At 50.2% G+C, this 21,360-nt stretch overlaps 5 protein-coding genes and 1 non-coding gene across 6 annotated transcripts; 1 reads left to right on the top strand and 5 right to left on the bottom strand.

The window, feature by feature from the left end:
* Window positions 1-2,675: 2,675 nt before the first annotated feature.
* On the bottom strand, window positions 2,676-2,749 carry ASPBRDRAFT_t88. Its single transcript has one exon. It is a non-coding gene; the product is annotated as a tRNA-Val (tRNA).
* Window positions 2,750-4,071: 1,322 nt separating this feature from the next.
* Window positions 4,072-9,184, bottom strand: ASPBRDRAFT_27973 (UDP-N-acetylglucosaminyltransferase; the record flags this gene model as incomplete). The annotated part of the gene is made up of 3 exons (XM_067622454.1): window positions 4,072-4,701; window positions 4,752-7,365; window positions 7,416-9,184. 3 exons carry the CDS (start codon window positions 9,182-9,184, stop codon window positions 4,072-4,074), a joined length of 5,013 nt encoding a protein of 1,670 aa, XP_067482241.1.
* Window positions 9,185-14,461: 5,277 nt separating this feature from the next.
* Window positions 14,462-15,069, top strand: ASPBRDRAFT_40239 (uncharacterized protein). Its single transcript, XM_067624313.1, has one exon. The coding sequence runs from the start codon at window positions 14,659-14,661 to the stop codon at window positions 14,854-14,856; it is 198 nt and encodes a 65-aa protein (XP_067482242.1). The 5' UTR covers window positions 14,462-14,658; the 3' UTR covers window positions 14,857-15,069.
* Window positions 15,070-15,081: 12 nt separating this feature from the next.
* Window positions 15,082-15,833, bottom strand: ASPBRDRAFT_27974 (60S ribosomal uL11 domain-containing protein; the record flags this gene model as incomplete). Its single annotated transcript, XM_067622455.1, has 4 exons — window positions 15,082-15,477; window positions 15,546-15,666; window positions 15,736-15,769; window positions 15,830-15,833. 4 exons carry the CDS (start codon window positions 15,831-15,833, stop codon window positions 15,082-15,084), a joined length of 555 nt encoding a protein of 184 aa, XP_067482243.1.
* Window positions 15,834-16,352: 519 nt separating this feature from the next.
* Window positions 16,353-18,936, bottom strand: sec23 (GTPase-activating protein SEC23; the record flags this gene model as incomplete). The annotated part of the gene is made up of 6 exons (XM_067617166.1): window positions 16,353-16,550; window positions 16,607-17,704; window positions 17,761-18,231; window positions 18,300-18,594; window positions 18,657-18,787; window positions 18,844-18,936. The coding sequence occupies 6 exons, from the start codon at window positions 18,934-18,936 to the stop codon at window positions 16,353-16,355; spliced, it is 2,286 nt and encodes a 761-aa protein (XP_067482244.1).
* A 762-nt stretch (window positions 18,937-19,698) lies between these two features.
* ASPBRDRAFT_193674 (DNA primase subunit PRI2) lies at window positions 19,699-21,305 on the bottom strand (the record flags this gene model as incomplete). Its single annotated transcript, XM_067620657.1, has 3 exons — window positions 19,699-20,460; window positions 20,513-21,063; window positions 21,116-21,305. 3 exons carry the CDS (start codon window positions 21,303-21,305, stop codon window positions 19,699-19,701), a joined length of 1,503 nt encoding a protein of 500 aa, XP_067482245.1.
* Between the last annotated feature and the right edge of the window lie 55 nt (window positions 21,306-21,360).

Below are 21,360 nucleotides of genomic sequence, written 5' to 3' on the forward strand. Positions count from 1 at the left end.
ATAGAATTTGTCGCAAGAAAGTGGGCGATCTCAGAAAAAGTCGCTATATTACTTCAGAGAGTTCTTTGAACAGACATCCTGATGCATAGCTCTGTCTCACAGATCAGCGGCTTGCTCGTAGTATTGCAGTTGGCTTTGCTATGTTGCTTCCATAAAATTGTTTTTCAACAGCTAATCCTGGACAAATGAGCGGACAAGTTATACTGATCGTTCAACTCTTGTTCTGCAAACCTTCTTTGCTACCATACTGAAGATCACTCTTCAATCCTCTGGTATACCGAACACGTGCATGCGGAGAAAAGTTTCAAGGGTGAGCATACTAAAAAAGCGTCATGCTCATCTATATTTCCGTCCAAGGGCCAATCTTCACTGGTTATATATGGGAGGCTAAATAGAAATCATGCAGCACATATCGCCATCTTCGACACCCATACCGGTCCTCTTACTCCATGCGGTCATCCATCTCCCATGACGTATCATCCTCCACATCCGGCGAGACGGCCCATTCTCCCTCTGTCCTTGATGGTAGACAAATACAAGCTCGGTTGAGGGTACGTCTACCAGGATTTATAATTGGCATAAAAGGAATTGCGTGATATAAAAGGAAGGACCTTCGTCATCCATAACCATCCAAGCCTGGACATGCTTACGATACGAGGTCATGCTGGATAATGGCGCTCCCAGATAGAAAGGTAACGCCTGGGCATGGAGCGATTTCGATAGGAATGACAGTGGAGTTTATCCTGCAATTATTCCTACAGGTGGTTCCCTTGATGGTTCAAGGGCTCTTTGAGAAACGGGAATGTTCTTCGAGTTCCACTCTTATTGATAGTGACAAGCGACAGGGCATCTACGTATAGTAATACTGCTTTCCAAGCAATGTCTGTTGCGATATCTATATAGGATCATCTCGCTGCCTGAATAATCTCCTCGCAGGTAGGAGATTGCCGAAGACAACTGGAGCATCTGTTACCGCCGAATATGCCCAGGAGCTTCTTCGAGACTTGTGGCTTTCACTATCAAGCCAAAGTTATTTTCACGGGGGGTATTGTCGGACGAGCTATGGAGTGAAGCACTTCAGCTTTACAACCGCGGTCAATATTGTGACCTCTCGGTAGATGGAGTAAGTCCAGTCCAATGGTATCATCAGGGCTTGAACAGAAGTCTAACTAAAACCGAAAGTTGTGAGATATAAAGCTCAAGTAATCCTTTGGTTGGACCCATCTAATACTTGTTGAAACCATACGCTTGTGTCTAGTGGGAACTGGACAAAGATTATTCAGGTTACAATGCCTAGACAGATAGACTCTCTTCCCGGCGCCCGAGGATATTCAGGAAGGACGGCTCAGACGAGATTATTCAAAGCTTCCAGTTGAATACGCAGCAGAAAGCAAAGAGCTTCCGATACTCAAGATGTACCGGACGTGACTGTGACATTCATTTCAATATTGGAGGCCGGGATTCATTTGGGGAAGCTTGCTGAAGATGAAAGCTACATACTCTTCGAAAAGCTTGATAACTAATGACGAAGTGGCGTGCCCAACGTGGCAGCAGTGGACGAATTTCGTGAAGGATGTTCAAGACCCAGTGGTTGAGGCACTAAAACACATTCTGGTATGGTACTCTCCTATCTGCGCCAATCTCCAGACCTTCAAGTGATCAACAGAAGTAAGAAAGCATCCTTTGGATTTGCTGTTCCAGAGCTTCGGCATCTACAGGTGCCTACTCTATTCTATTGATGCCTCTTAACGCAGTGTCTAGTGTGTCTCTAAAGATGGCCAATTATACTACTAACCATCGTTCGCTATTCCGAACGCGCTGATTTCTAACGTATAGATACAACATGAAGATGATGTTGCATTAGATGAAAGATAAAAGCGTTATCGACCAGGGTGGTATGATGAAAGACAAGCCAACAAGAGCAAGGTCAACAAGGACGGGAAGCTTAAGAAGTAGTGAAAATATCTGCATGAAGACGTTTAGTTGCAGTCTTCAGGTCAACTCTCCGCAGCAACTGTAGATGCTGGAAGGTAATGAGTCTACGAGATTGATTATGGGAGAAAGGCAGTAAATGGAGTTCTTGGGATGTTACGAAGGTTGGCAATTAGTGACTGGGTGAGGTACTTGCCATGAGGTTGCATCTTTATAGACAGTACGGGGTATTAGAAACAGCATTGAATCTCGACTTGCGAATATACACGATTAGCCACCCCAATGTCTTGGACGGAAGTTCACCTCTATGGAGAACATCGAAGCCTGGGTTGCATAGTGTAAGGCGGGACGGCTTCTGAATGGGACTGGGAAATATCGCTGGATGGGGTGGATTAATGATATCTGTGACTGTGGGAAGAAAGTGATGAGGAATCATGTTAAATACGGTGATGGATGGCCTTCTGCGATGTAATTATATAAGAATGCCAGGAATTACAGTATCCGAGATAAACGAGCGCAAATGACGATATATAATCTGGAGACTCCACGGATATATATACAATCTTCATGACGTTGGCAAAATGTACATTGTGAGCCCAACCCAAACCCACTACCTACTAGAACGAAGAACAACACAATTCACCCACACAAACCATCAACCAGAATTTAACAGCATACACGATATACATCACCTAATAGATTGAAATCTATAAATGCAGGCAAAAAAAAAGAGAAAAAAGAAGTGACTAGACTGGGGCTCGATCCCAGGACCTTATGCGTGTGAAGCATACGTGATAACCAACTACACCATCCAGCCAACTTGTTGATGTTTGCATCTCCACAATGGTATATACCTAGCAGATACATGTTCAGACATTCTCGTCTTGTGTCGACATCGATGATCAGGTTGTTTATTGTAAGGCGTCAAATACTCCATTGCTTGCCTATCTTGGTTGTCGCCTTTTGCTGAAAACATACGTGCTCCTAGCGGCTAAGTATCATTGCAAAGCAACGCTTAACCTCTGAAAAGTCAGCGATTGCTCTCGCAAAAATCACGGAGCCATTCAACGCTGCCCCTGAAACCCACATTACAACTTACATCTTATCGCTTACTGATCAGAAAATGCTACAGCGTTTTATTCAAATATTGAAGTGAGGAAATCCACTCGCGATATATTTGGTAATGATAATACCAGCGATGACAGCAGCAGCAGCAGCGTCCTGCGAGAGATCTTGGGGATGTGCTATGACCAAGCTCTTTATATGACTGGGACCCTGCAGTGGAGTTAGCCAGAGCATGCTCCAATGTTCTTGATTGCGTTTAAATAACATTGGTGCTATTTTCAATCAGATGTCGCAAGCGTCGCATCCCAGCAACAGGAGTACAAAAACCCCGTGACTTTGGCCCCAGTCGAGGTACACGATAGTAATAAAGATCGTAATGACAAAAGACCGAGGCATGTGAGTTGCTTCAAGAGGGTGGGCTGATGCTAGGTATCCTTAAACGTACTGCATTGGGGTGCATGCCTGTTTTTGAAATTTCTAGGATATATGGTGGAGTAAGTGTGAATAAGTCAAGATAGTCGGTTCGTAATTATCCTAAATAGTTGGTGCTCCGATACTGCAACTTGGCACAAATCTTGATGACCAGATGTATATCAGCTGTACACAGCTCATCGATTCAGTACAGAAAGTAAATATAAATACGGCACATGCTTGTGGCAATATCCAAAATTAAATCCAAAAGTCACCACTCGCTCTATCAATCGCTACTTCAAAACACTCAACCCGACAGGTTCGGGGAGTCCCAAAGCATCATCTCATCCACAACGCCTACCCAAGATATCAATCATGGTCATAATCCCAAAACAATTGCCCGCCAAGCTGCTGATACACAATCACACAGCCCCCGGGGATGTCATCATCATTGATCCATACCTTAGACACGCATCCAACGCCAGTATGCAAAATGTCCGCACACAAAATCAAAGTACCCAGAATTGACAGACCAAGAAGGGCCATATGCATAGACATAGACCTACATGCCGAGAAGAATCGAGACAAATAAATATAAATAAACATCACACCATGTCCAACAAAGAAACAAAATCGCTCAAGGGGTATATTCTGATGCGCACATCATAACCAGATATCGCCTTCTTCGCCAGTCACCCATCGTTGCCAAACTCGTTCGTAGGCGTCCTCAAGATCTCGAACCCAACGCTTTGTATCAAAGAGCCTGCTGGACCACCGCTCCTCGAACAGCATCCGGCGCAGGTCGGTTAACCTGCCCGTCGCACGACCCTGTCCGCCAGGCTGGTACTTCAAACTGAGACACAGGCGAATGGCCTTGTTCTCATAGTCTTCGTCCGACATGGCGATCAAGTCCGACTGAGCCTCGCGGCCTGCGTCAGAACTCGGCAGAGCACTGCTCAGAATGCTGCTTGCCATACGCGAGCACATCTTGTACTTGTACCGAGGGAGTGTCAACAAGGGCGTGCCGCTCCACAACACATCGGTCGCTGTCGTATGAGCATTGCATTCCGGCGTGTCGAGGAACAGGTCCAGGATTTTTGCTCGCGAGATGTGGGTATTCTTTGGCGCCACGTCGGTAAAGATGATCCGAGATGCCGTTTCTTCCCCCGCCCAGGCAATGGCTGTCTCCCGAAGATTCTGTTCACCGAGGTCGGGAAAGCGAAGGAGCCAGAGGACGGCATTGGGGATTCGTGCCAGGATGCGTAGCCAAGTGCGGAAAGTCGTGGGTTCAATCTGACAGAATGTTAGTACGGGCTCATCTATTCATCCTGTGCCTCACTTACCTTGTACAACTGGTTGAAATTCCCAAGTATAATGGTGTCATCGCTGAGATTCGGAAACAATTCCTTTCGCATGCGCCACCGTCGGGCCTGCTCCTGATCCCAAGCCAGGCGGGGATCTTGAGCATCGGGAGCACTTTGCCGATGGTCACAGCAGAAGAAGGTATCGCGGGTATAAACGATCTTCTCACCGTACACCCAATTTTCAAGGTCCTCACCGTGGTCTTCTTCTAGTAGCCGGTCCTCCATCCGTGCGTTGCGCCGTCCAGGCGAGAGGGTCTCAGGGGGAATAGAGAGCTCGTCCGCAAGAATGTAGTCACACCACTCCGCCCCAAGAGTACCTGCAAAGCCCATGAAAGACATGTGGATTGGAGCGGGCCGAGCGGCAAAGACCTCATTCCGGGCACCGCGGGTGTATCCGTTCAAGTTGATCAGGATATGAATTCCGTCTTCCACGATCTGCCTGACAAGTCGATCAACGGGCCATCCACTAGCATCATGAAAGACCGGCGCTTCTTTCTCGATCTGTTGCCGATGGATCGATTTGTCGCTCACGGTCGTAGCGTAACAGTATGCTTTCACCCGGGAAGGATTGTGCAGTCCGAAGACGGACTGCATCAGATGGGCAAGCGGGTGGTTGTTGAAGTCTGATGACACGTATCCAACCTTGAGGTAAGGATGTGGCGGGTGAGGCGGAGGGAAAACAGTCGCAGGCAGCCACGGCGAACGCAATGTGGCACACGAGATACGAAGCCCATTCCGCTGCGAGATCTGGCGAATCTGCTTGGCCGACAGCGGGCAGGTGAAGGTATGGAAAGGCAGAACTGTCGGCGCATTTGGCGCCGTCAGGCCAGAGGGAAGCTGCGGTCGCCGATATTTGGTCAGCGGGTATTCCTTGCCATAAACGTACCGATCCTGATACCACTGCCAGGTAATCGATCTGATGGCACGCTCCACGAGCCTGACAATCCTCGAGCCTTCCCACCGCTGACCCGCCCACGCCTGTAGAATCGTAGCCAGAGTGCCAAAAGCTACATGGCCGCGGGAACTGGCCGCGGGAGCCAGTTGTGCGCACAACTGCTCGATCACATTTGGAGTCAGCAAACCCCGACCCCACGCTTCCCCTTCTTTGAGTTGACGGTCGACAATATCAACCACCCGTTTGATCCAGCCTGTCCCGGTCTCGCTGGTGTATGCGTCGCGGATCATACCCTGTTCGTCGACATGCCACCGGTCTCGGAATCCATAGCCGTTGCCAACGCCACCGCGGCCAACCCAATTGCAGACAGAATTGAGAGCGTTAGCTAGGCCACACACTGCCTCGGCAAATTCTGGATTCACTTTGACGGCACGCTTGTAATAGGCGATAGCATCGTTGACGCGACCGGCATCTTTGATTGCGTTCGCCAGGTTCGCCAGAGCAATGTCAAAGTTACTATCGCAATGAACGGCCTGTTCGTACATTCGGATAGCCGCTTGTAACTGGCCAATATCCTTTAGGAGACTTCCGAGGTTTGTGTAAAGATGGGCATGCCGCGAATCAAGATGTAGACCGTAGTTGTAATACGCGAGAGCCAAAGATATTCCCGTGCCGGGGATCACGCCAGGGATTTCGGGGTGCTGCATCTCTCCGCTTGGGCGGGGAAGGACTTTCTTGGGCGCATTGTTTTGAATGCCAGCCAGCAAGATACCCACATTGTTTGCGGTGGACGGACTCGGTTGAAGAGACAGGGAGAGGTAATAGAGTGCCAGGATATCCCGAACGCCCGGAGAAGCTCTCGGAACGCCGGAGCTGGAGAGATTAGACATACCGTCTTGGTAGATCTTAGCTAGAGAGAGCAACGAATTGCTGGTAGTAGAAATGGCGGCTTTTCTTGCCAGACCTTCCGGCACATACTTGATCCCCGGGGGCGTTCCGCAGGGAGCAAATACCAGCTTTGCGGTCTGCAGAGCATGGTCTGGATATAAGAGGATAGTCTCTTGTTGCCCACGCTGCTCTGGGCCGGGATAACCGTGATGTGCCCCCTGCGTGAAGGCCGAGAATATCTGTTTGATCAGGCTTTGTATCCCATGGCGCCTTCTTCCAGCTGCAATCAGAATCGCATCCTCAAAGGCCACTGCAGCTGCAGCATTGTCACCCATAGCATAAAGCATATTCCCCTTAGCGTGAACAAGAGCCAGCATTCTGCCATTTTCAGAGCCAGGTATGGCGTAGCCGCTGGAACCAAATCCAGCGGAGCTAACATCCGCTGAACCCCGATTTGCGGCGACCGAGCTACCGAAGTCGTCATCGTAATCGAAGGACGCTTTCTCATAGGAACCCAAATCAGACGCACTCGACGCTCGGCTCTCCGCATCGCTCTCGGGTTCACTCGCGTGCTCGTCGGACGCGAAACAATCGCCGTTTTTAGGGGACCTTATGGAATTCTGCACGAACTCGATGATGTTGACCGCTTCCTTGCCACGTTGGCTGCTGCACAACAGACCGATCAGGTGTTCTACCGCCTCAAAGAAACTCGGACGAAGCTTAACGGCACGAAGCCAATGTTGCAGCGCCTCATCTCGGCGATCCAGCGCCAGGAGTGTGGCCGCAAGATTGGAGATCGCCTCCACATGCCTGTGCTTGGTTAGACAGCTCAGCCACTTACAAGATAATCGCATACTCACGTTGCATCTCGAGCGATGATTCTAGTATACCAACGCATAGCCTTATGATAATCTCCAAGCCCGTAAGCGAGACAGCCTCCAAGAAGCATCCCATCAATCCATTCCCAACCACTCTCCGCGCAGAGGTGGGATAACATTTCCAAAGATGATACAGCATTCGCCGTTATAGAACCCTCGTTCAACGGTGCGGCACCGAAACGGGACGTTGCCGTGGATGCAGTAAACCGTCCAGTGTGGCGGAGCCTGTCGAGCATCTGTACATCGGTTGCAGCTTGCGGGAACTGAGACAAAGAAGCACGGTCGTACCGACGGCCAGCCTGAAAGCTGGCAGTATCGTTCTGGCCTATGTTGCCGACGGTGTTGTTCCGCTGAACATGATCATATTGGCCGGAGGGGTAGCTGTTGTGACGACTCGATTCAAGAGTATTGGTGTTGGAAAAATCAAGTCCAGGCTGACGCGGGGGTTTCGGGTAAATACTCGGCTTCAGAAAACGCTGACTCTGTCCCTCCGCAGCCGCGTTCGAGATGCTATTACGTCGTGCTTGGTGAATCGATGCCAGTAGGTCAACGTAAACACCATGAGCCCACGTCAGCACCTTCTCCTTAAACTCCACATTCGTTGCCTGTGGGCTTGCCGTAGAGCCCAGTTGAACCCCTTGAGTAGTTGGAGGGCCTGACCAAGACGGGCCTGAGTCGGGGAGCTGTTGATGCGAGAAGCTAGGGGTAGGATTAGGTTGGCGCGTATGGTACGGCAATGTTCGCTGGCCGCTCGACAAACTAGCAACTTTTTGCTCCGAATGACGCCGAGGAAAGTTGTTCTTCATGGACAACTCAGAGTTGACCATCCCAGCAGAGGCCTGATTCCACGCCAGGCCCGCATCGGGATGACCGCCCGAGGATATAGCGCCCCGACTGAAGGGCTGCTGGCCTGCATCGAATAATTGAAGAGCCGGTGGGTTTGTCGCCTTCGCAAAAGAAGTAGGTGAGTCGAACCGGACATCTCGGAACGCCGCTGGGCGATACGGAATATACACTCCGTCAGGCCAATATGGACCATATGGACCCGTTCCTGCCGATGCGGTGGGGCCGACACATGGCTGGAGCGTCGCTGGTAGAACGGTGGGAACATAGGCGCCGTTGTGCCAGTAAAATCGCTGTTGGGAAGGCTGCATTGGGAGCGACTGATTCAGCATGGAGTCCATTCCCGGAACATAGTTCAATGAACGAACCCAGCTGGTGCCATTCACCCCTTGTGTCATCTCTGCTGGGCCTGCATTAGTCCGGCTCGAATCATGTCGATATATGGGCGGGAAATTCAGGTGCTTCCCGGCCGAAGAATGATCCACATTGGCCTGTTGCCATGCCTCCATTGGGAATCCTGTATGAGGCGGTAACAGGTGGCCTGCATCGATCGGCGAGACCAACAGATGCTTGCTCGCGGGCTGAATTGTGGTATCCCCTGGTGTGCCATCATACCCAGCAGCCAGTGTCCCGTTCGGTGTTTTCCTTCGTAATGCATGCTCGCCCGCACTCTTCGGACTAGGTACCAGACCCGTGGCATCAGGTACCTCGAGGCGTTGAATAGGATGCGGATATTGCAGCCGAGATCGAGCTACGGACTGGAACGAGCCTTTGCCGAAATCGCTGCGGGGGAGTGACATTAGGAGTGATGTGTTGCGGTCGTAAGATCCGTTTGTAGCGTCGGCACCGTGACGATAATTAAGATGGTGCGGCTGGACTGGCGGGAACGGTGCTACTGAGGGCAACATCTTGACCTCGAACAGTATTAACACCGCCTTCCTTCCGCCGTGATTATAGGTATATATGCAAAGGGTTGAAAGTCGGAAAAAAGAGAGGAGAGAAGAAAGAGAGAGAAAGAGGGAGAGAGAGAGAGAGAGTCTGAGAGAGTGATGGAGGGAGGGAGACCGCGACGGAGACGTATAGGGACTCGGATTATCAAGAAAAAGGGAAAAGTGATGCAGGGATCTCGTCGAGGCGGTTCGGGGCGATCGAAATCAGACAGTGATGGTCGACGGGATTATCACTCTCGATGTATATCAACAAGCATCCTCCTTGAAACGTTTCCTACACCTCATCCTGGGCATGAGCCGGCTCAGTTGACACTCAGCGAAGGCGCCCACCGCTTGACCCTGGGCTCGACATGAACGCTGATTGTGACCGGCAATGACAGAAGACGCAAGTGCGGCAGGAGCGGTCGAAAGTGAAGGACGAGGAGGAAGAGTAGGAGGAAAGGAAACCGAATGGAGGCTGAGTCTGGGGCGAAGATACCATTCACGAAGCCGCTGGATTCCAGAAGATCAAAAAGACACGCAGGCGATCCGCCCCGACAACGCTATTTGCTGCGTGAGAGACAGGTGGGTGAAGAAACGATGCAAGGGAGGGAAAGGGATCGATGAGAGAGAATCGCAGCCCTAGTCAGCTTGCTAGAGCGCCCACACTGACGCAGGTGTCCGCACGACGCGATCAACCACTAGGCAATCCTGCGCTTGGCAGAAATGCTGTACTTTCGGGGGGGATGGTGTGGGTGGCTTTGCGAAAGAGGGGGAAGGGAAAGGAAGGGAAAAGAGAGTGACCGGCCGATAGGCTGACCGAACAAACGGGAGTTTTAGTTTTCTTAAGGATAATAGCAAAAGCAAGTTGTGGTAGGAGAAAGAATAGGAAGAATTGCAAGATGAATAGAGTGGAGGATTCAAGAGGCCGCGGACCCAGATCTGCCCCGATGTCACGACCGACGAAATCCGAATCAGGGAAACGATAGTGTAGGGGAAAGGTTGAACATGGCACCACTAGCTGATGGCAATCACAACAACTTAGTGTGTCGGGATGTTTTTTCTGTCCTCTTGTCTTTCGATATGGGGACAGAAAAAAATGTAATAAATGGTTTTTGTTTTTCTTTCGGTCTCCTTTCTTTTTCCTTTTCTTTTCTTATTAGTATTATTGTCTTTTGACGATCTTTTTTCCCCTTCACAGGTTGGTGAGGAGCTGATTGGACCAAAGTAATCCAAACGGCGATGCCTCAGATCCAAGGCACCACAGGGCTGGCTATTTGAAGCGGAGAAGATCCAACGGCGGGCGGAGAGGTCAACAATCAACAGGGAGGCGCAAGGAAACGCTGATGATTCCCCCGAGGAGTCTGAAAAGAATAATAGTTGATTGAGTCCGGGGTAGGTAGGAATGGCCAAGACCATGAAGAGAAAAAGAGAGAAAATATGACGACCAACGGGAAGAATTGGAAGAAAAAGGATAGAAAAAAATTGGATAGGGAATTCCGATTGATGTGGAAGAGTATGGAATTGAAGCTTGGGGAGGGGGGGAAGAATAAAAAAAAAATAAGAAAATAAAAAAGGCCAACTAGATACTTACTCTTTCACAGAACATATCCATCCGGGCAGTGACTACTACTAAACTAACTCACTAATGTAGCAGACAAAGAGTCATCGACGAGCCAAAGTCTCCATCAAGCGGGACGCGCATCATGACAGAGCGGAGCTTCCCAAACGCAAGCAGTGGGCGGCGGCAGCCTATAGCTCCCGTTTAGTTCTAGAGTGGTTCCTTTTTTGGGGTGGGGGGGAGGGCAGCCTGAGTGGACTTGTGAGGATGGACCAGCGGGAGTGGAGCCAATAGGCGCTGGCCTGGACCAGGGTGGAGTGGGGAGGAGGTTACTGAGTTGGGACGCGGGTGGGTTTGGGCGTCCAGGTTGATTACTTGGTGGTGGCTCGGGGACCAAATGAGAAGAGAGGAAGGGGTGGGGGAAGGGAAATAAAAAGCGAAAAAGAAAAGAGAAAATAGAAAATAGAAAAAGAAAAAGAAAATCATAAGAAAGAAGGGACATGTGAAGTAATAAGACAGGAAAGAGGATATTGAAAAGTATATGTCTGTAAGTATGAACGATATAATAATCAATGAGAAATTGATTATTCTGAACGGAGACTATGGCGTATACTACTATCTTCTTTACAGAGTACGGAAGTATTAGGTAGTAAGTAGTGTCCCTTCTGTAGGAAATATGGTAGGACGGCACAAAGGTATAACACGCGGTGGCTTGAATGGGTTATGGTCCTCAAAACGCAGATATGCGACCGATCCAAGGGAGCAAGCAAATCCTTCAGAATCCTCAACCCGCAACCCTCAATAATAATACTAATCTTCCCTTTTCTCGCACAACCCCCCCACCTCAAACCGCGAAACAAGGGAAACACGAACATCCATCACATTTCAGTCCCACCCGAGGATACTACGATCCAACGGCCAGGATGGACCGGCGCTAGCCACTTGGGCGCAGGCAGCGAATCCAGGCCTGTCTAACGTCAGTGGACCAGCAAGCCATGGCCCCCCCGGTCGCAGTGGCGCCCGCAGTGGTCAAGCCTTGGGGCCTTGGGGCCTGGGGGCCTCTTGGGAAGTTGGAGTTTGGGAGGGTTTGTTTGGTGAGCGCGGAAGGGCGATCTGGCACCTTCGGTGGGTTCAAGTGGAGTTCGTCAAGGAATGGCCTGCGAGCTGGCCTTGGATGGGTGGAATGGGATTAGAAAAGGTGGGTTTCATAATTTTGAGATTTTAAAATTAAAATCAACCAATATTGTGAATATCTTATAAGTATCATATTACTTTGTATATATATAGTAGTATATAAAAGGGATATTTAATCGGCATGTATACTGTCAATATTGATTCCGTCCCCATCATGTTACTTGGCGATCAATATTGTAGGGGTGTTAAGTATATTAGAAGACTTGTCTTAGTAGTCAATCAGGAGAAATTCACAAGAAGCAAGATAGAATTAGCAGTATCCATCTGATGTACTAGTACCTCGTAGTGAGGAGTATAATATGCGTACTATACATCGCAGCGAGGCTGAGACACCTGGCCACAAGCCCAAGGTCAGCATCATTCTGCAGCCCTGGAGGCATTCAGAGGCTGAAAAGAAAATTCCAACTTAAAGACGCATGCCGCGTCCGATCAGGTGGAAAACGATGGCCGAATCATTGCCACTGGAGAAATATTTCGGGTATGTCAAGATGTATAATAAGTATGCACTATGTGGTACAGAGCGCGTTGTTGTATATAAGAGAGATTGTCGATGGGTATTCTGATAGGCCGCCTTCTCTCTTGTGACAGCAACTGCTGAGCGTTTTCTGTAGTAGTAGCTTTGATTCGTGCCTAAATGTCACCAGCCAATCTATACTCTCCATGGCAAAGTTTCCAACGGACAGTTCTACACACCATACATCAGAAGTTGTGGTGATTATGATTTGAAGGTGTCAGATATTCAATCATTCATCAGGCCTCCCTTCCCCCTTCTGTAACCACCAACAACAACACAGAGAAGAACAACAACAACAACATGATGCATTTTACTTTCAAAATTCTACACCTCCCTTCCCCCAGGTTTATTTTCCCCGGCGTAACTCAAAATCTAGGTCTCGGGAATGGAGGAGAGGGATCCATGAAACCTACTCTTTAGTTTCAAACACTCCCGTTTCCTGTATCCCATCCACTTAAACAGAACCATTTCAGCCATCGTCATTGACCACCGATCCAAGTGTTACCGGAGTTCCAAGTTTTCGCCCTCCCTCTCTCCCTCTCTGTCTGTCTATTTCCACTGTCCGGCCATCTCCGTTCAGACACAGTAATAGAAAACAATACTACATAGGATACTTTTTAGTATTAGGGTCCGAGATCAACGAGGGGCAGCGGGACCGGGGCCGCCCTGGAAGTAAAAAATGACAATAATAAAATAGAAAACGTAGGCTGTGATAATCCAGATGGGCCATGTCACGAGCGGTCTGGCGATGAGGATCGGCAAACTTTGCTGCGCTGTGGCTCTCTTCCTGCCTCTCCACCCGCTGGGCGCTTAGAGGAGGGGGTCTGTCTCCGTTTGGAAGAGAGATGAGGAGAAGAGAGTTGTACAGTTAAGTACGGAGTAGTCAAGCACATCTTAGTAGACTAGCAGAGCGAAAGGAGAGAAAAGAGGGGAGGAGGCGAGAATGGCTAAAGTCAAAATCATTAACCTCCTTCTGGTGGCCGTTGTTTTAATTAAAAACTAAATTTCCTTCGCTATAGTTGAGTTAACTAAATCCCACGACGTATCTCGGTTAGTTCATACCATCCATAGCAATGTTCCATCCGTATGGAGGCGGAATCGAACACATCCACCACCACGTCTCCATTCCCCTCCCCTCCCAAATCCTCCCGCCATGTTTCACTTCCTTAAACGACCAAATGAATTGAATGAGATGCTGAGCTGGCCACAAAAAAGACTTTGATGATCACGGCCTGAACTTTGTCTGCCTGCCTACCTGTCTGGCTGACTCAGCCGAGTTGTGAGTCACGAGAAAGATCAACTTGCCATTCCATCAACTGAACTAAAGTGGGATGGATGCAGTCTTATGCATGTCGGTGCGCCTGCCTGTGCCTATCACAACAACAGCTTGCATTCTGAGTCGCAGTCATCGCCCCTTCAGATGGAGACACACTTGCGGGCATCGCTGGACTGGAGACTTGAGAGATAACTTGCCCCCTATCCAGGGCTTGTTTCTTATTCATTCATTCATCGATCCATTCGCTCTTTCATTTCCCTCTTCTGCCGACGGAGTACCGCTACCCGGGGTCTTCGTTAAGGAGGAGGGGGGAAGAGAGGAGCCCAGGCGGCACCTGCAGCTCGGGGCGCGTATCAGGAACGCCGCCAATTGAACCATCCCAGTAGTTTTAGTAGTAGTTAGAAGTTAGTACTACGTACTTAAGTCCCCGGTGGGTGGGGACCTCTCATGGAATCTTCGGGCTCTCGGTGTGTCCGGGCGCGGCCCCATCCGATTCCCAGCCTACGTAGATACTTGCTATCTATTCTAGCGACTGTCGATGCTCATCACCACTATCTTCGGAGTACTCCGTCCTGGTGTAGATATGGTATGCAGGATGTGGATTATGGAATGGGGGATGTTGTATGGTCTCCATTCTCAGGCGCCAGACAGGCAATAGTTGTAGTTAGTATCCGCATGGGAGGCGCCGATCGTTGAGGGCTGTGGTAGTCGAGACTCGATATATATTTTTTTTTCAGAAGGACCGCGGTATCGTCGACGGATTTACCGAGGCAGATCTACTATACTACGAAGTATGGAAAGAAGGATGAGAGGAAATGAGATTTCAATTGTTTGAATCATTTGATTTGATTGTCTACGATCTGACATGTTCACATGCCTGGTTCTATAATTGTGATTTTGACCGTTAAATGGACCACTGTATCCACAGAAAGAAGCACGAAGCTCCCCTCGAAGATACCGCGGTGAGTAGCGGGTCGGTTTGTTCTTCTTTGCTTAAAATAAGCCTATACCACGTTGTATGTAGTACAATTCCAGGCCCGAAGGCGGGAAAAGACGGTAAGGGCCAGAGTGTTGCAAAGGTCATCTGGGTTGGGACTCATTCATGATCCAGCTTGCATCGAAAGCAAGTGAACCATATGTGAGACGGGAAAAGAGGAAAAGGGGAATCTCAACGGAGACGTCGAGTGAAAACACTTATCGAATTCGAAAAGAACAGAAATGGGGAATCTAAAGTCATGTCTCATAAAACATTTTTTTGTTTCGAATAAGATGATCATATTCCGTAACTAGCATGCCGGTACAAAACCACGACCGCCGCGAATCCTGATCATTTACTCGGAGGGGACTGCGAAACAGTTAGTGCCCAAGTCACCAATATCATTATATGGGGGTGTCAACATACTGTCGATCTCGCCAGCCTTGACGTCGTCGGAGACGTCCTTGGGGCTGCGGCCATCGACCTGGCAACCGACGGAGAAAGCGGTACCGAGGATCTCAAGGACGGTACCCTTGAGCTCCTTAGCAAGAGAGCGGTGGCGCATCTTGCGGGCGATCTCGATGATCTCGTCGAGAGGGATAGACTTGCTGTGCTTGATGTTCTTCTCCTTCTTGCGGTCACGGGGAGGCTCCTTGAGGGCCTTGATGACCAGAGAAGAGGCGGAGGGCACAACGGAGACCGCGGCCTGACGGTTCTGGATGGTCAGGCGGACGGTGACACGGAGACCCTTCTATAATACCCAAAAGAATGGCCGTTAGCGCCGTAACCTCTTATGCTCGACGTGGACCATATCCTTACCCAGTCACCAGTGTTCTTGGCAATATCTTCACCGATCTTCTTGGGGGACAGACCGAGAGGACCAATCTTGGGGGCCAGAGCAGACTGGGCACCGACCTCACCACCAGTCACTCTCAGGTGGCTAGAACGATCGTTAGTAGATGCGTCAAAGATTGCGCCGCGTGACAACTCTTCAGAAAATGCAACTTACATGATCTTCACCTCATTGGGGTCGAACTTGGGAGCTGCCCAATGGGATACATATTAGTTCGCCTATTCGATTTCACCAAGGAGATGATACTTACGCATGGCGAGTGCGAAAGGTCGTCAATCGTCCTTGGAAGTTGTCGGGGTGGATAGTACGAGGAAGGAAAATAAAACCTGTCGAGGCCGGAAGGATATTTAGCTGCCGTTGCGCCTGAGCTAAGCGAGACCCAAAAGCGGTAAGCCTGGTAGGGCTCAACCCGTACATATCACGTGATGAGTATGGTACTATGTAAAAGCTGCCTTCCCGAAGCGGTAATTGTTATCTAGTACCTTACGTCCATTAAATAGCAAATCTAACGACATATGATCCACTTCATGCTCCACTCATATTACGGAATTTTGTTTGTATTCAATTGGTGAATCTAGGTAGTTGCTATATTCCAGGGTAACGAACAAAAATCAATAACCGCTAAAGATACAAACGACCCGAGGATTGGCGCAAACCGCCCCTTGCTCTCGTCATGGCCATTACCTCGTCGAATCTAGCTGGTTCCGGAAACAGCAAGCCTAGGGCGCCCGGTTAGAAATGGCTTTTATCTCTATCGATGATCAAGAAAGGACTTACTTCATGAGATGGTCCATGAAAGTCTGCAACGAGACATCATCAGTAAAGATGGTCTGCGACGTCACACCTCCGCCGTATCCTCCCGTCGTGTGGGTGGTAGACGGGTTCAGCTTGGACAAGAGGAAACGAGCCTGGGAGCCACCAGCATCGCAAACGATGAAACGGGGCAGCGGGAAACGATCGGAAATCAACTCCTGTGGAAACTAGTTAGCGTGTATCTCGGCAAGTTCGATACTGTCTTAAAACTAACCCTAGCGTCTTCCTTTGGTTGCTCGAGGAGCACCTTCAGGTTCTCATAGCCCTCCTGCTCCTGGTAACCAGCCTTCCTCCATTCCGCGATAGTCTCACCGTGGAAGATTAGGATGTGGAAGAAAGTGTCCAGAAGAAGGATATGAGCGGGCTGGATAGAAGCCGAATCCAAGAGCACAGGCTGGCTGCCTTCGTGTTCAAGGGAGTAGGAATCCAGAGTTGGCTGAATCATGACAAGAGAGTCGCCAACATCTTCGTGGTTGAGCACATGCCGGTAGAAAGCAGTCTCGTCAGGCGAGTTGTTGAAAACCTGCAAGAACTGGCTTCGGCGCAGGTGGAACATGAACTGAGGGTAGAGGGTGAAGTTCTTTTCCAAGCGGAATGACGTTGGGTCGTCTTTCCGGTAGTCAGCGAAACGGGAGCAGAGTCGGATGAGCATCCGGTCAACCCATCTAAGCACATCAGGGCCATCGTCAACCTCGGCCTTGAAAACGGCGATGCGGGCCATCAACACGGCGGCCGCTTCCTGATCGAAAGACTGCGCCAGCGTAGGGTCGCCGGCAGGACCGCTGAGGGGCCGCGCGACCGTCGTGACGCGAAGGTGGTAGTGACCCGACGAGTGCTGGTAATATGTGAGGAATTGCATCATTCCTCTTTGAGGGCCTGGTTGCACTGCTGCAGGACCACCCTGGTTTGCTATTTCAAAGTAGACGCCATAGCTTGAGGCAGGGTCGATTCCACACATCTTCCATGCGCAGGTGTTACCGATACCGCATTCCGTTTCACCGACAGAGCTCGACTTCTTGTTCAGGGAAACGGCGTGACCGATAAGACCAGTGACCTTGAGCTCCTTGGTAGTCAAAACCTCGAGAGATGCGTTGAAGCCCATAAGTAGGTTATCGTTGGCATCCTTGTCGAATATCCTGACGAAGGACTGCTTGAATTGTGAGGAGGTAAAGCTGTCTGTGAGAAGAATATGTCCACCGGTGTAGTTGGCGAGGTTCTTCATTTCGAGCATGCCGACCTGGTCGAGGCAGCCGGCGAAGACATCAACAATATGTCCGTTGTTGGCAGCACGCTTGGCCATGTTGTCATAGAACTGGATACGCTGTTAATACCGCGAAAGCACTCGCGCGGACTCGAATCAGGACGCACCTTAACAGCCTTCTTGTAGTACTTGATGTTATCGCGGTCAATGTCGTGGTGTGAGCGGATGGGCTCCTTCAGCTCAGGACCGACGACGTGACCGGGACCCTCGGTGGCCGGACCGCTGGTGAAGACCATAATGCGGCCACCAGCATTCTGGAAGGAGGTCTCGAGTAGACCCACAGCAACGCTGAGAGCAACACCAGTACACCTGAGAGGCCGCTTGTCGTTCGCAACAGGCCACGGGTCACGTTGGAGCTGTTCGAGCACGTTGGTAATCTGGAACTCGGCCTGCTGAACGGGAAGGAGGAACCGTGCCGCAGGGCCAAGCGGGGGACGCGCGGGTTGCTGGGGCATGTTGGGACGGAATCCGGAAGAAAGACCAAGCATCTCCTGGACCTGCTTGGCGGCGTATTCCTTGCTACCGCGGAATACATAGGACTTGGCGCACTCGGTATAGCCAAGTTCATGTACTTGTGCCTGTACTTCACAGTCAACAACGCATCCTAACATGAATCAAATGTAGATCGATGGTGGTATGTCCCTACCATTGTACCGTATGTGATCAGACCAACCAATGCGTTCACTGGCAGCAACGACAGACTCATGATCAGAGAGTCCTTCAGGGCCTTCAGACTGTCATCGTCCTGGCAAGTATCGACAACATAGACGAAGATAGGGGGAGCAGGAGCGGGGCGTGCCAATTGGTACTCGATTGTCGTACTCATCGGGTGAAGCTCTGGGGGTATCGTGCTCTCCGTGATGTCCTTGTAGTGAGGGGGCAGGGGGTTGCGCATAAGGCAGAAGGGGCATATCCAGATGCGGGCCCGAACGTCAACGTTGCTATGCGATGTCAGTCAAGTCGTTCATATCACCGTCCCTGCTCGCAGTTGAGGAGGCCATACGCATAAGGATTCAGCACCGCCCGACAAGGCGCCTTGCAAGTAACCGGCTCATATTGTAGCAACGGAGAGTCTGGCTTCTCCTTGAGGGGTGTGTAGACGGCACCGATGGGGACAACAAGGCGGGATGCTTCCTGTCGAAGCATAAGTTAGCAGGAATAAGCAGGAGAGTCACATCAACCCGACGAACCATGCGAGAGCTCGGAAACGTGTTCCAGCTGAGTCTGATGCCATCGCGATCCTCGACATCACTCCATTGGTCCTTCAACGCTTCGTAGTCCATGTTGGCGGCCTGGGGGGGGACGGGATTCCGTAACTGGAAGATAAAGAGGGGAGATCTAATCGGGCAGAAACAAGACCAGAAATAACAAATATAAGCAACACAGACCGGTTTGCAGGAGGTCCCTCCTATATCACAACCCAGTCACAGAATGGGCAACGCCAGCAGCTGTTGTCCGGAGACTATGCGGGGATCAGGAGACTGTTGTGTGAAGCGGCACCTGTTGCCATAAGGCCAGGTTGCAGCATTACCGGTCGCTGCGGGCACCCGTACACCACGCTAGTGCGCTTTATAAACCCGCTCATCTTCCCTCCACAACAATTTTTCTTCTTTTTCTTTCCAAATATCTTCACAACGCCGACTCCTTTCCTTTTCTATGGCAGCTTCCATCCACCCTGTTGGTGATTTTGTCTAAAGTGTCGAGCGAAGAGTAAACTTAGACCCGTTGCTGGGCACCTGGCTTTGAAAGGACGTTTTGTTCCTTTTGGATAATCTGGGAATCAGCTGTGGTTACATGCCCTTCTATCACCGCTGCAATAGTAATTATACGCGTAAAAGAGGCCATTCATGTGTGCTCTGAATTATTCGTTTCGGTGCATTCCATGCTCTTGATTTACATAAACTATCTACCTAAAATTTGGGACCAATTGCGTCCTCCCATTTCCAAAAGAGACCTGACCCGGAACGCCCGCATGGTGGAATATTCGCAAACTGACAACCAAAATGCAAGAAAGGAACGTGGCTTCGTGGACCTATCAAATGACGTTAGGCATGCTGTGGTGCCTTTCCCATTTGCTTCAAGAGATAGCTGCGCTTGAAGTAGGTATTGGGGTGCACGATGGTGTCGAGGTCAGTTTGGTTCCATGTGCCGTCTTCCTTCACTCTCTTGATGTCTGCTTTGTGGGTATGTTCGAAGACCCTGTTGCAAGCGATATGGAACCGCATTTTCTCAACATCCTCTCGCACTCCACGTAGGACATCCCTGTCATTGACTCCAGTGGACTGAAGAAGACCGATTAGATTGTCAACAGAGAAGTGGCGGTACGGGCATCCATGTGTCTGTCCGACTCCCGGATTTGAATCATTCAGAATCTTCTGGCAGGAGTATGGAGGGTATCCCCGGCCTCTGCGGTTCTGATCACCGCCCACGTCGCCGTAAGCGTGGCGAATATTGTACTTGTACCGCGAGTTGAATTCGTCGTCGGTGAACCCTTTGAAGCCTTGACGCCAGAAAACAATACACTCTTCCAGTGATAAGCCAATTCCTTTGAGAAAAAGGGTATACTGCAGTCGCCCGTAGTGCTTCAAGTGGTTGTTCTTGCGTAGGTTCATGTGAAGACTGCGCATGCATAGTGGGAAATGTTGAGATAGTCGATCAATGTTGTTCGCAGTGATCGGGGCGCCGTCAACGAATCCCTCGTTCTCCGTGTACACCGACTCGGCACTTCCGAAATTCTTCGAGAGGTGGTTGAGAATTGGGGTAAGGCGATCATCTTCATCCAAGCGTGGCAAGGCCCGACTTGTAAGCTGGGAGACGTCAGCGTCACATAATAGCCCCCATCTATCGTCCTTCACATACCTCAAGAGCGCGCTCCAATCGAGCCGTGAACTCCGCTATGATCATGCTCAGTTGCTCCCTACCGGGCACATACGCCTTCCCCTTGGACAAGAAAACAGCCCGTCTCTCTACCAACTCCGGGACTTTCTCCCAGTCCACCTTGTACCAGGTCTCATCGTCAACGCGACGTAGACCCGGGGAAGCGGCGACTAACTGTTCCGCTAGCCTTTGTCTCTCCTCATCATCTACAGGCTCCCAGTCGAGATTGAGGCTTTCAATGAAGGCGCGTCTTTCTCTGGTGTCGTCCCGTTGGAAGCGGAACCTGAAAAGCATAGTCTCCGCTCTCACGAAACGCCGGCGGAGTTCCTCTGTGGCCGAAAATGCGAGGCGTAGGATGAAATGGGAGTAGTGATCTTTCTGGCGCTCATTTTTCAGTCGTTGATCCGCTGCACCGTTAGAGGAGGATGTGTTCGAGGATAGAGGAAGGTATTTCTGAAGGTGAGGTGTAATATGCGCCTCGGTCTCTGCCGGCGACTTGTTTCGATAAGAACAGGCTTCGATTTCAGCCAAGACTGTCGAGAATTGTGAGTAGATATGTTAGACTGGAATCAGAGATTGAAGAACCTTTCAATCGATCAATAGCCCATTGCTCAAACTGTTCGAGGGTGATCTCGTCGGTTGGGGGGATTTCATAGAAGTTTAAGCGATGCGGATAGTCCTGTTGCTTGAAGACCGGAGTCGCGAATTGTTTCTTTTTATGGTCGAGGGTGGCCCTCCTCTTCGGGTCAATTCTGCGGAAGTCTTGCCGGATCATCGTGTTTTCCAATAGCGATTTGGACGCTACTGAGGTGCTCAGCCGTTGCTTGATC

The sequence above is a fragment of the Aspergillus brasiliensis genome (genome assembly GCF_001889945.1).
Source record: "Aspergillus brasiliensis CBS 101740 unplaced genomic scaffold ASPBRscaffold_3, whole genome shotgun sequence".
In the NCBI taxonomy this organism is placed as follows: Eukaryota; Fungi; Ascomycota; class Eurotiomycetes; order Eurotiales; family Aspergillaceae; genus Aspergillus; species Aspergillus brasiliensis.